General features: G+C 36.2%; 1 protein-coding gene across 1 annotated transcript in view; it reads left to right on the top strand.

The window, feature by feature from the left end:
* LOC109378222 (uncharacterized protein KIAA1257-like) overlaps positions 1–17,182 on the top strand; it is a gene marked incomplete at its 3' end in the record, with an annotated part of 50,627 nt that overhangs the window by 19,576 nt on the left and 13,869 nt on the right. The window contains exons 8-9 of the mRNA XM_019634681.1: positions 90–236; positions 4,714–4,898. Coding sequence (XP_019490226.1) covers positions 90–236; positions 4,714–4,898 — 332 coding nt within the window. The remainder of the gene's footprint in view (positions 1–89; positions 237–4,713; positions 4,899–17,182) is intronic.

The raw sequence follows: 17,182 nt of genomic DNA on the forward strand, positions 1-17,182 counted from the left end.
CCCAAATATCTGTAGCTTGTGTACATTCACATATGGCAGCTTGGATATGAGCTCCTCTTAACACTTGTTTCCTTCTTTTAATTTCACAGTTAAACAGAAAGAATCAGAGAAGAAAAAAAAAAGCCAGAAGAGAAGGAAGAAATCTCGAGCAGAAGAAGACACTGACCCCAAGCTGGCAGGCCACTGGAAGCAGGGCTCCTTCTCCATCCAGCTGGCAGTAATGCCACTCCTTGCAGGTAGCTACACTTGTTCCCAACAGTTTCTGGTTGTCCTGTCAAAAGTGGCCGAAAATCCATAAACAGGATGCTCATGGTGACCAAAGCCTATGCTCTATGCCACTGAACTTCATGTTCACAGCCATCTTAGAAAGCGGGAGTAAGAGTCTCACTATACAGAAGGGGAAACAGAAGCCTAGAGAGTTAAATGCATTATCTAAGATCACATACAAGGAAGTGTGAAGACAGGATTTGAACCCAGCTCTGATTCCAAAGTCTAAGGAAACCTGTGAAAATAATAAATATCATAATTTTTTTTGCTAAACAAGACGCTGCTTTTTAATAAACAAGTTTCTACAGATTTTTATGAAAACATCTAGTAAAGGAAATTAGGAAAGGGAACCAGTAGTTATATCCCATCATTTACTTCTCATGACAAACTCATCCTCTCAAACTTGTGGCAGTGGTGTCAGGAGTGGTTATCATTGTCACCATGTTTTTTTCCAGTTAGAATTCAAGTAACTTAGCTGAGCTCACACAGCTCGGTGATGGAACAGATGTTTGATTTTTTTGTTTTATAAGATCTATCACAAGTTATAAACTAAGTTTTCTACAGTTTGCTAAGTAATAAATAGGTATTTATTATATCCATATGTTTTGGTGATGGAAAGCTGAGAATATATTTTGGGAAAAATTATGTGACTTTATTTTAAAAAGGGTAATATGGGTGAGGGGAACTACACCACAGGAGGTAGTGATCCTTCCTTAGGAAGGAGCCCCTAGACTTCCTTGTTACATCAGTAGTGATCACCTAGAGGCTCACTTATTTCTAACCAACCAGGTTTAGAACTGTTGTTTATTTTGGGAGTTCCTCTTCCTTTTCGCCTTAAAGAAATTTCAAACCTATTTAATTGTGGATTTTTTTTTTTGGCCATCATGGTGAATGTGCGCCCTCTCCTGGCTAATCTGCAGAAATTTAGATTTAAGTCTTCTCTGACATGGAACTGACTTTTGTAGACACGGAGAGTAAAACCCTGTAAAGTCAGTGTTGAGTTCCACAGGTGCTAGAAAAATCGTAATTCTCACAGGCTGTTAGGTTAATGTTCATACATTTTGAAGAAATGCTATTAACTTTTTATTTTGTACCTTTAAATGGATTTTTGAAAATCAGCTTTCACGTAAAGTTGGGCCTTTTGGACTGCCTTAGCTTTCCCACCACATCAGAAATTTTTCTGGAGAAGTAAATTTTCATAGACTCTTACCCACTCTCATGTTGTGCTCTGGGAGGACCAAGCCCCACACACAGCTGTTGCATGCTTCTGCTTGGAGCAAACATCATGGTTAATGCTTCATGGTCATTGAATCCTGAAGAGGAACCAGTGATCCTCTAGATGGGTGAGCTCTGAGTGACCTGCATGACTGTGTTCCTTAATTTTGCTGTGAGGGGAAGGAGAAGCTAGAATGGTCTGGGACTGCTAGGTGTGGCTATTTCCAGAATAGTGAGGCCAAGAAATGCCTGGAACTCCCTCTCTTTAACCTGTGCTGTCGTGGCTGTGTAATATGACAGTTATTGCAAGAGCTCTGGTGACTTTGAATCCTGGCTCAGCCACTTACCAGCAAGTTACCTGCTTTCTCTGAGTCTCAGTTTCCTCATATGTAAAATGGGGGTGATAATTCCTACCTCTGAGGTCTATAGTAAGGATCACATGAGATAATGTTTGTAAACTGCTTAACATGGAACCGTACACACAGTAAGACACAGAGGTTGCTGGCATGGAGGCGGCAGCTGCTTCTATCATGACATTAGGTGGGCTGGATGCAGGACAGTGGGCCTCCAGCAAGGAAAACAGATGTCATGATTTACACTGATGTCATGGTTTATGGTTATAACCAAGAATGGCCTTGACTCAGCAGGCCTATTGTATGTTTGTGTTTCCCATAAAATAGTAGCATAAGATCTATTCCAAAACCAGCATGATTATTTTGATAATCATCTTCAGTTTCAAATTAGGCCATACACTTTGCATACCTTAGTCGTAAATATTGGTTAGTTAGTAACTCAGAAAGATTCTGTGTTTGGAATAAACTCTTATTTTTATTGAATATCGGAGGGGCCAAACCTAGCCAAACAGGACTAGTTTGGACACTGGTTCCAACACTTGTTAGCAAAAGACCTTAGATGATTACTTAACATCTGTGGGCCTCCGTTTCTCATATGTAAAGAAAATATGATAGCAACCACACAGTGCTGTTTGAGGATTAAATGGCATTAATGCATATTCAAGTCTAGCAGCTGTAAGTGCACAAACCATAAAGTGTCCATTCCCCCACACCTTTCCCCTTACTCTGGAACAGTGGTTTTTAACTCAGGCACTGGTGCCTCCCAGGAAACATTTGACAGTGTGTGGAGGCATTTTGGATTGTCATAAGTGAGCGGGATGCTATTGGTATTAGTGGAATCCTGCTAAATGTCCACACAACAAAGAATTATCTGTCCCCAAATGTCCGTAGTACTGAGGTTGAGAAACTCTACTCTGTAATTATGGCTGACACCTCCCTAAATTTATGAATGATGATTTTTAAAAAAGATTTTATTGGGGAATTGGGAGAGGGGAACAGTGTTGGTGAATTGGGGAAGAGGACCAGCCAAGTTGTTGTTCTTCAATCTTAGCTGTGGAAGGAGCCAGTCGCCATCTGGCTGCCCGTCGGCAGTTTGTGGCCCCTAAACTCAAGGTGTTGTGTTCAATATTAGTTGCAGGTGGGTGTAGACACCATTCCATGTGAGAGTTGAACCCGGCAGCCTTGTTGTTAAGAGTGCACACTCTATCCACTGAGCCATCCGGGCAGCAGCTCAGCTCAAGGTGCCAAGTTCAGTCTTAGTTGTAGGTGGGTGTAGCCCACCATCGAACAGGCAGTCTTGTTGTTACACCAGCTGAGCCATCCTGGCACCTGTTGATGGTGACAGCTCAGCTTGGGCACAGCATCACTGGCCCATGTGGGAATTGAACCAGAGGCCCTGTTGCTCAGAGCTCGAGCTCTTAAACCAACTCTTAACCAACTGAGCAACTCGGCCAGTCATGAATGATGATTTGAGTACATGTTTAAACTGGAGATTTTTTTCTATATCAGGCAATCTTTTATATGAAAAGGCTTACAAAGTTCTAGAACACAAATCGTAATTAGTTATGGCCTTAATTAGTGGGTTTTAATGAAGAGAATCACGTGGGAGCAGGGAGAGCTGCTCAGGAGGTGCTCATGGCTTATGGCCATGCAGACGGCTGCACACACCAGGCTCATGACTTGTTTTGGAAGTGACTACTCTTTCTGAGCATGAGTGACTGGGTTTTTATGTGCCCTAGAAACATGTTTATAAGCATTTTGAAAGTAATAGAACTGATTTTTTGAGCATGTACTATGTGCTGAACAGTGTTCCTGGCACCTTTCTATATATAACTCTAAGAAGGGTGGTATCTGTGCCCATTCTGCACATGAGTAAATTGAGCCTCAAAGAGCCTCCACTGTTGTAGGTCACATGACTATTAAGAGTCAGATCTAGGATTTGAACCTAGCTTCTCTGCTTGCAAAACTGTAGCTTTATAAATTGTTTTCCTATACCAGTATGTCTCTACCTGGTGAAATGGACACCTTTTATGAGAAGAGTATTCTCACAGCTATGTGTGTGTCATGCAGTGGCTCAATTCACCCATCCTTTTTCTAGTCACACTATTGCAAAACCGACATAGTATGAGGTGTGCCATGTTTGATTTGGCTCAAATATATCAGTTATGTCTGACATCAATATCTATGCTTTTCCTATTAGACCACAGCAGTTAAAGCAACACTACAGGACACCAGGTAGACACTGGCATGATTTATGCTTGAATGTGTTCTAAGATAATTGCCAGGAGTAGCAGTCTCCAATGGAGCTTCCTGCAGTGATAAAGATGTATTTGCACTGTCCAGTCCAGTAGTCACCAGCCACACATGACTACTGAGCATTTGAAATGTGACTCATGTGAAGAAGAAATCACATTTTAAAGTGTATTCAATTTGAATTAATTTAAATTTAAGTAGTCGCATATAACCAGTAAGTACTGTACTGGACAAGTATAGGATGGTGGTTTTGAATCACCTGGGGAGCTTTTAAAAAACCCAGCATAAAGTCTACACCTAGACCAAGTAAATCTGACTATTTTGGGATGGTGGCTCCCAAGCACCTTTATTCCTTATTGTATCCTATAGATAAATCAGAAACTGCAATATTACAAGATGATCATCAAGATTAAGTCACAAAAATTAAATTCTCCCAGAGAATTTATGGAACCTCAATAGCTGGTGTATAACATGCTGCCTATAAGTGTTTCCCAATTCTTTTTTTAAAAGTTTTTTTAAATTATAATCTTATCATTGGCTCTTCTCAGGTTGCTTGATGCCTCTGTGCTTGTCTTGGGACTGTCATGAGTAACAATCTAATGCTGTATATATTCCCCCCCCCCAGGATGGCAAACTGTTGTCAGTCGTGGCAGTGGGAGGTCTGCCAACATTTTAGATTGTTTTTTGACTTTAAAGACAGAAGTTCCTATCATGACCGAGGAGCAAAAGCAGGACTTAAACCCCCTGACCATAAGGATCAAGTGTGTTTCCTGTCTTCCATCACAGCCTGTGCCCGTCCATGAACTAGAGGTAAGAATGAGCCAGACAAACTGATTTGAGGGCTCCTTTTCCCAACAACTTCCCATTATGTGTCAATTTATCTTCCCCACTGGCTTACACAAGATGTATAATTATCCTCCTTCTTCAATAAATGGTGCTGGGAAAATTAGAAAACCACATGCAAAAAGATGAAACTAGACTGCTATATGTCACCATATGCCAAAATTAACTCAAAATGGATCAAAGACCTGAAACAATAAGTTGCATAGAAGAAAACATAATTACTAAACTTATGGAATTGGTCTTAGAGAGGATTTTGTGAATTTAACTTCAAAGGCAAGAGAAGGAAAAGTAATAATAAATGAATAGCACTATATCAAACTAAAAAGCTTCTGCACAGCAAAAGAAGCCATCAACAAAACAAAGAGGCAGCCAACTGAATGGGAGAAGATATTTGCAAACAACACCTCCAATAAAGGGCTAATGTCTAAAATATATAAAGAAGGTATAGGGCCGGCCGAGTGGCGCAATGGTTAAGAACTCGCTTGGGATGCCAGAGGGCCCGGTTCGGATCCCACATATGAGGGCCAGTGACACTGCCCTCTACAGTTAAGATGCTGAACAACAGCTCAACCTGGAGCTGGGCTGCCGTGAGTCGCCGGCGACGGCGTGGGCTGCAGTCCCTGTGGCAGTGGATTGCCATGGGCTACCGTGTGTGGCCAGCAGCCAGCGTGAGCGGCCAGCAGNAACTTGGGCCAGTGAAGCAACATCCTCCACAACTAGATTGAAGAACAAAACGACAGCAACTTGTCTGTTCCCCTTTCCCCAATTCCCCAGCACTGTTTCCATCCCCCCAATTCCCCAATAAAAAAAATAAATTAAAAAAAATAAAGAAGGTATACAACTAAAAACAAAACAAAACAAAACAAAAACACAATTAAAGGAAATGAGCAGAGGACCTGAACAGACACTTCTCCCAAGAAGACATACAAACAGCCAACAAATATGTGAAAAAATGCTCAATTTCACTAGCTGTTAGGGAAATGCAAACAAAACCACAATGAGATATCATCTCACACCTATTCAATGGCTATCATCAACAAGACAAATAATAACAAGTGTTAAAAAGGCTGTAGAGAAATAGAAACCCTCAAACACTGTTGGTGGAAATGTAAATTGGTACAACCACTTTGGAAAACAATACTGAGGTTTCTCAAAAAATTAAGAATAGAATTACCATATGATCCAGAAACCCCTCTTCTGTGTATCTACTCAAAATATCTGAAAACGTTTATCCATAAAGATATATGTACCCTGATGTTCATTGCAGCATTATTCATGGTGGACAAAACATGGAAACAACCACTATCCTTCAACAGACGATTGTATAAAGAAGATATGGCACATATACACAATAGAATAGTACTCAGCCTTAAGAAAAAATAAAATACTGCCATTTGCAACAACATGGATGGATCTTGAGATAATTATGCTAAGTGAAATAAGTCAGACAGAAAAAGATATATAAAACTGAAATTAACAAAAGAACACAAATAAACAAAGGAACAAAAATTCATAGACACAACAGTTTAGTGGTTTCTAGATGGTAAGGGGGAGGGAATGTAAAAGAGGGAGAAGAAGATCAAATATATGGTGATGGAAGGAGAACTGACTCTGGGTGGTGAACACACAATGCATTTTATAGAGATGCATTATAGAAATGTACACTTGAAACCTATATAATTTTACTAACCAATGTCACCCCAATAAACTTAATTACAAAAAGAAAAAAGCTGAAAAACACATAAACACATGGAGACTAAATAACATGCTACTAAATAGTGAATGAGTCAGCCATAAGATCAAGGTAGAAATCACAATATACCCTGAGAAATTTGAAAATGAAAACACAATGACACAAAATCTATGGGACACAGTGAAAGCAGTCCTAAGAAGGAAATTCATAGCAATGCAGGCCTACTTAAAGAAACAAGAAAAATCTCATCAGACTCATCAAGGAAAAAAGAGAGATGATCCAAATAAATAAAATCAGAAATGAAAGATGAGAAGTGACAACCTACACCACAGAAATACAAAAAAAAAAAAAGAAGAAGAAGAAAATACTACAAGCAACTATATGTGAAAAAATGGGAAAATCTGGAAGAAATGAATAAGTTCCTAGAAGCATAAAATCTTCTAAGGCTGAATCAAGAAGAAACAGAAAATTTGAACAGACTGGTTACTACCAACAAAATTGAATCAGTAATCAACAAGCTCCCAAAAAACAAAGTCCTGGACCAGATGGCTTAACAGTTGAATTTTACCAAACATTCAAAAAAAATTAACACCTATTCTTCTCAAACTATTCAAAAATAGTCCAAGAGGTGGGAAGGCTTCCAAGCTCACTTTACAAGGCCACTATTTACCCTGATTCCAAAACCAAACAAAAACATTACCAAAAAACAAAAACTAAATTCAGCAATTTATTAAAAAGATTATACACCACTATCTAGTGGAATTCATCCCTGGTACGCATGGTTGGTTAAATATCCACAAATCAATGAATATGATACACCACATAAACAAAATGAAAAATAAAAATCATATAGTCATATCAATAGATGCAGAAAAAGCATTTGACATAATCCAGCATCCATTTATGATAAAAACTCTCAGCAAAGTGGGAATAGAGGTAACATATCTTAACATAAAAAAGGCCATATGAGACAAACCCACAGCTAATATCATACTCAGTGGGGAAAAGCTAAAAGCATTCCCCTTAAGATCAGGAACAAACCAAGGATGCCCACTTTCACCACTTTTATTCAACATAGTACTGAAGCTCAAGCTACAGCAGTCAGACAAGAAAAGGTATCCAAATAGGAAAGGTAGAAGTAAAATTGTCATTATTTGCATATGACATGGTAGTGTATATAGAGAACCCCGAAGATTCCACAAAAAAACTATTAGAACTAACTGATAGATGAATTTAGTAAAGTAGCAGGGTACAAAGTTAATATTCAGAGATCAGTTGCATTTTATACACCAATAACAAACTATGAGAAAGAGAAATTAAGAAAACAATCCCACTTACAATTGCAGCAAAATAATAAAATAAAATAATTAGGAATAAATTTAACCAAGGAAGTAAAAGACTTGTACTCAGAAAATTATAAGACATTAAAGAGAGAAATTGAAGAAGATGAAAATAAATGGAAACATGTACCATGCTCATGGACAGGAAGAGTTACTATAGTTAAAATGTTCATACTACCCAAAGCAATATATAGATTTAAGGCAATCCTTATCATAATACCAATGGCATTTTTCACGGAACTAGAACAAAGAATCCTAAAATTTATATGGAACAATAAGAGACCCTGAATAGCCACGGCAATCCTGAGAAAGAAGAAAAAAGCTGGAGGTATCATGCTACCTGATATTAAATTATGCTACAAGGCTATAGTAATCGAAACAGCATGGGACTGGCATAAACATAGACACATATATACATGGAACAGTGTAGAGAACCCAAAAATAAGCCCATGCCTATATGGTCATTTAATCTATGACAAAGGAAGCAAGAATTTACATTGGGGTAAAGACAGTCTAATTAATAAAAGGTGCTGGGAAAACTGGACAGATTCATGCAAAAAAAATAAAACTGAACAACCTTCTTACACCATATACAATAAGCTCAAAATGGATTAAAGACTTAAATGTAAGACCCAAAGCCATAAAACTCCTACAAGAAAATATAGGAAGTAAACTCTCAGGCATTACCCTTAGCAATATTTTTACTGATATATCTCCTCAGGTAAGGGAAACAAAAGAAAAAATAAACAAATGGGACTACATCAAACTAAAAAGCTTTTCCACAGCAAATGAAGCCATCAACAAAACGAAAAGACATTCTACTTAATGGGAGAAGATATTTACCAATTATACATCTGATAAAGGGTTACTATCCAAAATTTATACTGAAAAAAAAAACCCTCATACAACTCAACAACAAAAAGCCCAACCATCCAATTTAAAAATGGGCAGAGGACCTGAATAGATATTTCTCCAAAGAGGACATACAGATGGCAAATAGACATATTAAAAGATGCTCAACATCACTAATCATCATTAAATGCAAATAAAAACCACAATGAGATATCACCTCACTCCTGTCAGAATGGCTATCATCAATAAATCAACAAGTGTTGGTGAGGATGTGGAGAAAAGGGAACCCTTGTGTACTGTTGGTAGGATTACAAATTGGTGCAGCCACTTTGGAAAACAATATGGAGGGTCCTCAAAAATTAAAAATAGAACTACCTTATGACCTAACAATTCCACTCCTGGGTATTTATCTGAAGAAATCCAAAACACTAACCTGAAAAAATATATGTACCCCTATGTTTACTGCAGCACTATTCACAATAGCCAAGATATGAAAACAACCAAAATGCTCATCAGTAGATGACTGGATAAAGAAATTGTGGTGTATTTATACAATGGCATATTATTCGGCCATAAGAAAGAATGAAATATTACCATTTGCAACAACATGGATGACCTAGGGGATATTAAGTTAAGTGAAATAAGTCAGACTGAGAAACACAAATACCATATGATCTCACTTATATGTGGAATCTAAGAACAGAATAAATGAGTAAACAAAGCAGAAATAGTCCCATTGATACAGAAAACAAACTTATGGTTGCTAGATGGGAGGAGTTTGGGGGATGGGTGAGAAAGGTGAAGGGATTAAGAAGTACAAAATTGGGCCGGCCGAGTGGCGCGATGGTTAAGAACTGGCTTGGGATGCCAGAGGGCCCCGGTTCAGATCCCACATATGAGGGCTAGTGACACTGCCCTCCACAGCTAAGATGCTGAACAACAGCTCAACCTGGAGCTGGGCTGCCATGAGTCGCCAGCGACGGCGTAGGCTGCAGCCCCTGTGGCAGTAGGTTTCCATGGGCTACCATATGTAACCAGCAGCCACCGTGAGGGGCCAGCAGCCACAGTGAGCAGCTGTCCAGAAGCTGGTGACTGATGTGCCTCGCCCGGGAAGAATGCAATGATGGTGCCAACTTGGGCCAGTGAAGCAACGTCCTCCACAACTAGACTGAAGAACAAAACAACAGCACCTTGTCTGTTCCCCTTCCCCCAATTCCCCAGCACTGTTCCCATCCTCCCAGTTCCCCAATAAAAAAAATCTTTAAAAAAAAAAAAGAAGTACAAATTGGTAGTCACAAAATAGTCATGGGGATTTGAAATACAGTATGAGGGAATATAATCAATAATGTAAACACTGTGTAGGGTGTCAGATGGGTACTTGATTTATCGGGGCGGGGTGTAAAATACAGCATAAGAAATATAGTCAATGGTATTGTAATAGCTATGTACAATGTCAGATGAGTAGTAGAGTTGGTGGGGTTATCACTTTGTAAGGGATGTAAATGTCTAATCATTATGTTGTTTTGTACACCTGAAACTAAGAACAAAACCAAATCAAACAAAAAAACCTTTCATATAATAAAACAGTTTGGTTGTAAACTTGGTCAAGGGGAACTCCTGGAAAAAAAATGAATTGAATTCTCAAATAAAAATACACAGAGTGTTAAGAAATGGTACATTTCTATGGTATATTTACACAATGGAGTATTACTCAGCTACAAAGAAGAAGGAAATAGTACCATTTGCAACAATATGGATGGAACTAGAGAACATTATGCTAAGTGAAATAAGTCAGTCAGAGATAGACAAATACCATATGATCTCACTTATTCGTGGATTCTAAAAACTGAATAAATGAGAAATGTAAACAGAAATAGTCTCAGAGACACAGAGGAAAAACTGAGGGTTGCTAGTTGGGAGGGGGTGGGGATGAAGGAGAAGGGTAAGGGATGAGACAATACAAATTGGTAACTACAATATGGCCTCAGGGATAGAAAAGACAGTCTGGGGAACATAATCAATAATATTGTAAATATTTTTGGAGGCCCAGATGAACTCATGTCTTGTTAGGGAGACCACTTCATAGTCGGTGTAGAGGCCTGTCCACCACACTGTATTTCTGAAACTGATGTTGAATAATATTGTATGTCAACTATAATTATGTATACATATAGTCACAGGGCATGGAGTAGAGAGTGGGAATGGAGTCAATGGAATTGTAGTAGATAAGCATGATATTGGGGGTGGGAGGGCAGTAGATGGGGGAGGGGAGTTGTTACTTTGTGAGGGTGAAAAGGATAACTATTGCATTGTTCTGTACACCTGAAACTAACAATAAAAATTTTAAAAAAATACACAGAGTGGTTGAATGGATCAAAGAAAAAGACCCAACAATATGATGCCTCCAAGAGACTCACTCTAGCTTTAAGGACACACATATGGTGAAAATGAAGGGATGAAAAAAAGAAATTTCATGGAAATGATAACCAAAACAAGGAAGGTAAATAGTGAATAAAACAGACTACTTTCAGTCAAAATTAGTCACAAGACACAAGGTCACTGTATAGTAATAAAGGGGTCAATTCATCAAACGAATGTAACAATTGTAAATATATGTATATGTATATGTATATATTATTGGAGCACCTAAATATTTAAAGCAAATATTAATATAGTTAATTGGATAAAGAGACAGAATTACAATAATAGTAAGGGGCCTCAGTACCCCACTTCCAACAATGGATAGGCCATCCAGACAGAAAATAAATAAGAAAACAGATTGACTAACACTAGGGACCAAATGGACCTAACAGATATATACAGAACATTCCATCCAACAGCACCTGAATACAGCACCTGAATTCTTCTCAAGTATACACAGAACTTTTTCCAGGAAAGATCATATGTTGGGTCACAAAGCAAGTTTTATCAAATTTAAGAATTTTGATATTTTATCAAGTATCTTTTCTGACCACAATGGTGTGAAACTGGAAACCAGTTAATAGGAAGAAAATTGGAAAATTAACAAACATGTGAAAATTAAGCAACACACTCCTGGACAACTACTAGGTCAAAGAAGAAATCAAAAGGTATCTTGAGACAAACAGAATAGAAGCACAATATACCAAAACTTATATGACAAAACAAAAGCAATTATAAGAGGTAAGTTTATAACGATAAATGCCTACATTAAGAAAAAAAATATTTCAAGTACACAACCTAACTATCTACCTCAAAGAACTAGAAAAAGAAGAACATACACATAATAATCCTAAAGTTTGCAGAAGGGAGAAAATAATAAAGGCTAGCACAGAAATAAATAAAATAGAGACTAGAGGAAACAAAACTAATGAGTTGAATTTTTTTAATAAACAAAATTGACAAACTTTTAGCTAGACTAACCAAGAAAAAGGAGAGAGGACTCAAGTAAATAAAATTATAAATGAAAGGGAAGACATTACAACTTATACCCAAGAAATAAAAAGGATCATAAGAGACTACTATGAATAATATATACAATTTTTATATTCTTAATTAAAAATTAAGAAAACAAATAGATAACATAAGAAATGGATACATTTCTAGAAACATACAACCTATCAAGGCTGAAGAAACAAAATCTGAACAGACCAATAATGAATGAGGAGATTGAACCAGTAACCAAAAACCTCCCAACAAAGAAAAGCCCAGGACTAGATGGCTACATGAGTAAATTCTACTAAACATTTAAATAAAAATTAAAAACAATTCTTTTCAAACTCTTCCCCAAAATTGAGGAGGAGGTGTCACTTCCAAATTCACTTTATGAGGCCAACATTATCCTCATGCCAAAGCCTAATAAGGACTTTATAAGACATGAAAATTAAAGGGACATGTCCCTGGTGAACATGGATGCAAAAATCTGCAACTGATACTAGAAAACTGAATTCAGTAGCATATTAAAAGGATCATACACCATAATCAAGTGGAATTTATCCCTGAGATCCAAGGATGATTTAACATATACAAATCAATAAATGTGATGTTCCACATTAACAAAATGAAAGATAAAGTAATATGATCATCTCAATAGATGCAGAAAACACATTTGACAAAATTTAATACCCTTTCATGATAAAAAAAATTGTCAACAAATGAGGTATAGAAGGAATATACTTCAACATAATAAAGACCATAGATGACAAGACCACAGCTAACAACATAGTCGAGGGTGAAAAGCTTGAACCCTTTCTTCTAAAATATCACAACAATATGATACTTTGTTACAACAATATGATACTGGCATACAGAACAAGCATGCCAATTTTTACCACCTCTATTTATCATAGTACTGGAAGTCCTAGCCAGAGCAATTACATGAGAAAAAGAAATGAAAGGCATCCAAATAAAAAAGAAGTTAAATTGTCTCTGTTTGCAAGTAACATGATTTTACCTCCACCAAAAAAACCCCATTTATTAGACCTAATAAAAGAATTCGTTAAAGATGGAAGATACAAAGTCAACATAAAAAAATCAGTTGCATTTCTATACACTAACAACGAACTATCTGAAAAAGAAATTAAGAAAACAATCCCATTTACAATAGCATTAAAAAGAAAAAAATACTTAAAAATAAATTTTTCCAAGGAGGTGAAAGATCTATACATTGGAAACTATAAGATGCTGATGAAAGAAATTGAAGGAGACATAAATGGAAAAATATCCCATGTTCATGGGTTAGAAAAGTTAATGTGGCTGAAATGTCCATATTACCCAAAAAGATCTACAGATTCAATGCAATCTCTATCAAGATAAATTCCAATGGCATTTTTCACAGAAATATAAAAAAATCCTAAAATTATTATGGAACCACAAAAGACCCCAAATAGCCAAAGCAACCTTGAGAAAGAACAAAGCTGTAGGCATCAGAGTTTTTATTTCAAACTATATTACAAAGTTACCTTAATCACAACAATATGATACTGGCAAATAAACAGACGCTTAAACCAATGCAACAGAATAGAGATAAACCCACACATGTACAGTCAACTAATCTATGACAAAGGCACCAGGAATACACATTGGGGAAAAGGTGGTCATTTCAATAAACAGTGTTGGAAAAACAGGATATCCACATTCAAAGAATGAAATTGGACCCTTACCTTACACCATATACAAAAACCAACTCTAAATTGATTAAAGACTTAAACATAATATCTGAAACCATAAAATTCCTAGAAGAAAACCTAGTGGAAAAGTTCCCATTGGCCTTGGTAATGATTTTTTTAATATAACACTAAATGTACAAACAACAAAAGCAAAAATAAACAAATGGAGGCTACATGAAACTAAAAGTCTTCTTCATAGTAAAGGAAACAAATTTTAAAAATGAAAAGGCAACATATGAAATAGGAGGAAATATTTGCATTGACATATATAAAAAATGAATGGAAAATGTGATGTATGTATGTGTGTATATTGACAGATAAATGTATAAAGAAAATGTGGAATATTATTCAGCTATAAAAATAAACAAGGAAATCCTGCCATTTGTGATAACATGGATAAACTTGGAGGACATTATGCTAAGTGAAATAAGCCAGAGAGATTAAAACAAAAATACTGTGTTATCTCACATATATGTGGAATCTAAAAAAGTCAATCTTCTAGAACCAGGGAATAAAATGGTGGTTACCAGGGACTGGGGGATGAGGGAAATGCAAAGATGCCAGTCAAAGGGTACAAACTTTAAGTTATAAGATGAATAAGTTCTGGGGATCTGATATATAGCATGGTGACTATAGTTAATAACACTGTATTATATACTTGAAACTTGCTAATAGATCTTAAGTGTTCTCAACACACCACCAACAAAAAAAAGTTAATTATGTGAGGCAATACGTGTGTGAATTAACTTGGTTGTGGTCATTATATCATGATGTATGTATATCAAACAAGATGTTGTACATCTTAAATATATACAATTATATTTGTCAATTATACCTCAATAAAGCTGGAGAGAAATGTTAAAGGGATCACCACTACTGATTATTAACATCTCTACTTACAATTTGATAACCTAGATGAAATGGACCAATTCCTTGAAAGACACAATTTACCAAAACTCACACAAGAAGAAATAGATCATCTGAAAGGCATATATTTAGTAAAGAAATTGAATCAATAATTAGTAACCTGCCAAAGTAGAATGCACCAGGCCCAGATGGGTTCACCATTGAATTCTGCTAAACATTTAAGGAAAAAAATTATACCAGTTTTCTAAAATCTCTTTCAGAAAATAGAAGCAGGGAAATGCTTCCTATCTTATTACATTAGGCCAGCATTACTCTAATACCAAAACTCATCAAAGAAATTACAAGAAAGGAAAACTACAGAGCAATACCTGTCATGAACATTGATGCAAAAATCCTCAACAAAATATTAGCAAATCAAATCAAATAATGTATAAAAAGAATTACTTATCATGACCTAATTGTAATTATTCCAGTTATGCAAGACTGGTTCAATACTTGAAAATCAAGTACTGTTAGCCATCACATGAAGAGGCTAAAGATCTGTCATATTGGATTAGGGCTCACCCTAATGACCTCATCTTAACTTGATTACATCTGCAAAGACCCTATTTCCAAATAAGGTCATACTCTTAGGCTCAGGTCTCAGGGGTTAGAACTTCAACATATCTTTTTGGGGACATAATTCACACATAAAAATTCCCCTTTGCCATGTAACATAACATATTCACATGTTTGAAGGATTAAAATGTGGATGGAGTGTTATTGTGCCTATCACACAGTAAGCATAGTTTTTTTTAAATGTCTGTGTGTAATAATTCCAATATCTGGAACCTGTTAGATTATTTATATTTTCTACTGTTTCTGCTGGTTCTTATTCATGCTGTTTTGTTTAGTATGACTATCTTTGTGAGTTTCACATTGTATTTGAAAAATAATTATAAAAATCATTTGAGGCTTAGTATTTATCTTCCTTTAGAAAGAATTATTTTTTCTTTATTCCACTGGTGCTAGGAGCTTAATCAAATTTCAGGAATTTAAATTTTCTTGCTAACCAGCTACCTTGGTGACAAGGAAGGTTATACTTTGTTTGAAGGCTGTGTTACTTCTGGTTTATTCTATCTCTAGTCCAATTAGACCCTCACCTTTGGCAGTCCTGAGCCATATATTTTTGTCTTTGGAGTGAAAAATGGCGCTCAGCCTCTCAGAAATCTATTCTGGAATTAGAAGATGCCGTACCAAATGCTAGATTCGAGTCTCTGGATTTCTTTCTTCTTCAGACTCTTGGATCAGGAATTTAATTTTTCTACCATCTTTATAAATCTCCAGTTGCTTTAAGGAAATACTTTTGATATTTTGTCTTTTTTTTTCTGGATATATTTAGCAGGAAGACTAGTTCTGATTATTTTTTCTGCTCTAACTGGAAGTATATATCTTTTTAAAAAATAGACTTTAATTTCTTTAGTAGGGTCTAAGATTTAAAGACAAATTATGCAGATAATACAAACAATTCCATATAGCCACTTTAACAGCCCAGCTCTGGCACACAAATTTTGCTATTATTAACATCTGCATTAGTATGGTACATTTGTTACAATTAAAGCCCATAGTTTACATTAAGTTTTGCCTTTTGTGTTCTACAGGTTATTGGTTTTCACAAATATATGATAACATATATCCATGATTAAAGTATCATACAGAATTACAACTCTAAAAACCCCTGTGCTCCCCCTATTTTACCCCTCTCTTCCTCCCTAACCCTTGACAATCAATGATCTTTTTATTGTTTCTATAATTTTGCCCTTTCCAAAATGTCATGTAGTATGTATGTCATGTAGTATATAGCTTCTTTCTCTTAATATGTATTTAAGGCTTCTCTTGTCTTTTCATGACCTGTTAGCTTATTTCTTTTTATTACTGAATAATATTCTATTGTATAATGTATTACAGAGCCTTTAGCATATTAATCATAGTTGTTTTAAACTCTCCATCTGATAATTACAAAATCTCTTCTATATCTGAGTGTGGTTCTGATGCTTGCTGTCTTTTTAGATGATGTTTTTGTCTTTTAGTAAAGCTTTAAATTTTCTGTTTAAAGTGTAATATGATTTATCAGGTAATAGGAACTGAGGAATATAGGCCTCTAATGTGAGATTTTATGTTTTTCTGGCTACAAATTAGGTTGTGATTAATGTTTGCTGTAGCTAGGTGTCAGAGGCTTCAATTTCCTAAAGTGAACTTGTTTTTATCTCTCCTGTGGTTTTGAGGTCTCCCTAGAAACTCCTTCTTCAATGAATGTAAAACTTGCCATTCTTTCAGCTAGAATCCACTGTAACTAAAAATGAGCTCAGTTAA

This window comes from Hipposideros armiger, unplaced genomic scaffold (genome assembly GCF_001890085.2).
Source record: "Hipposideros armiger isolate ML-2016 unplaced genomic scaffold, ASM189008v1 scaffold_1810, whole genome shotgun sequence".
Lineage (NCBI taxonomy): Eukaryota > Metazoa > Chordata > Mammalia > Chiroptera > Hipposideridae > Hipposideros > Hipposideros armiger.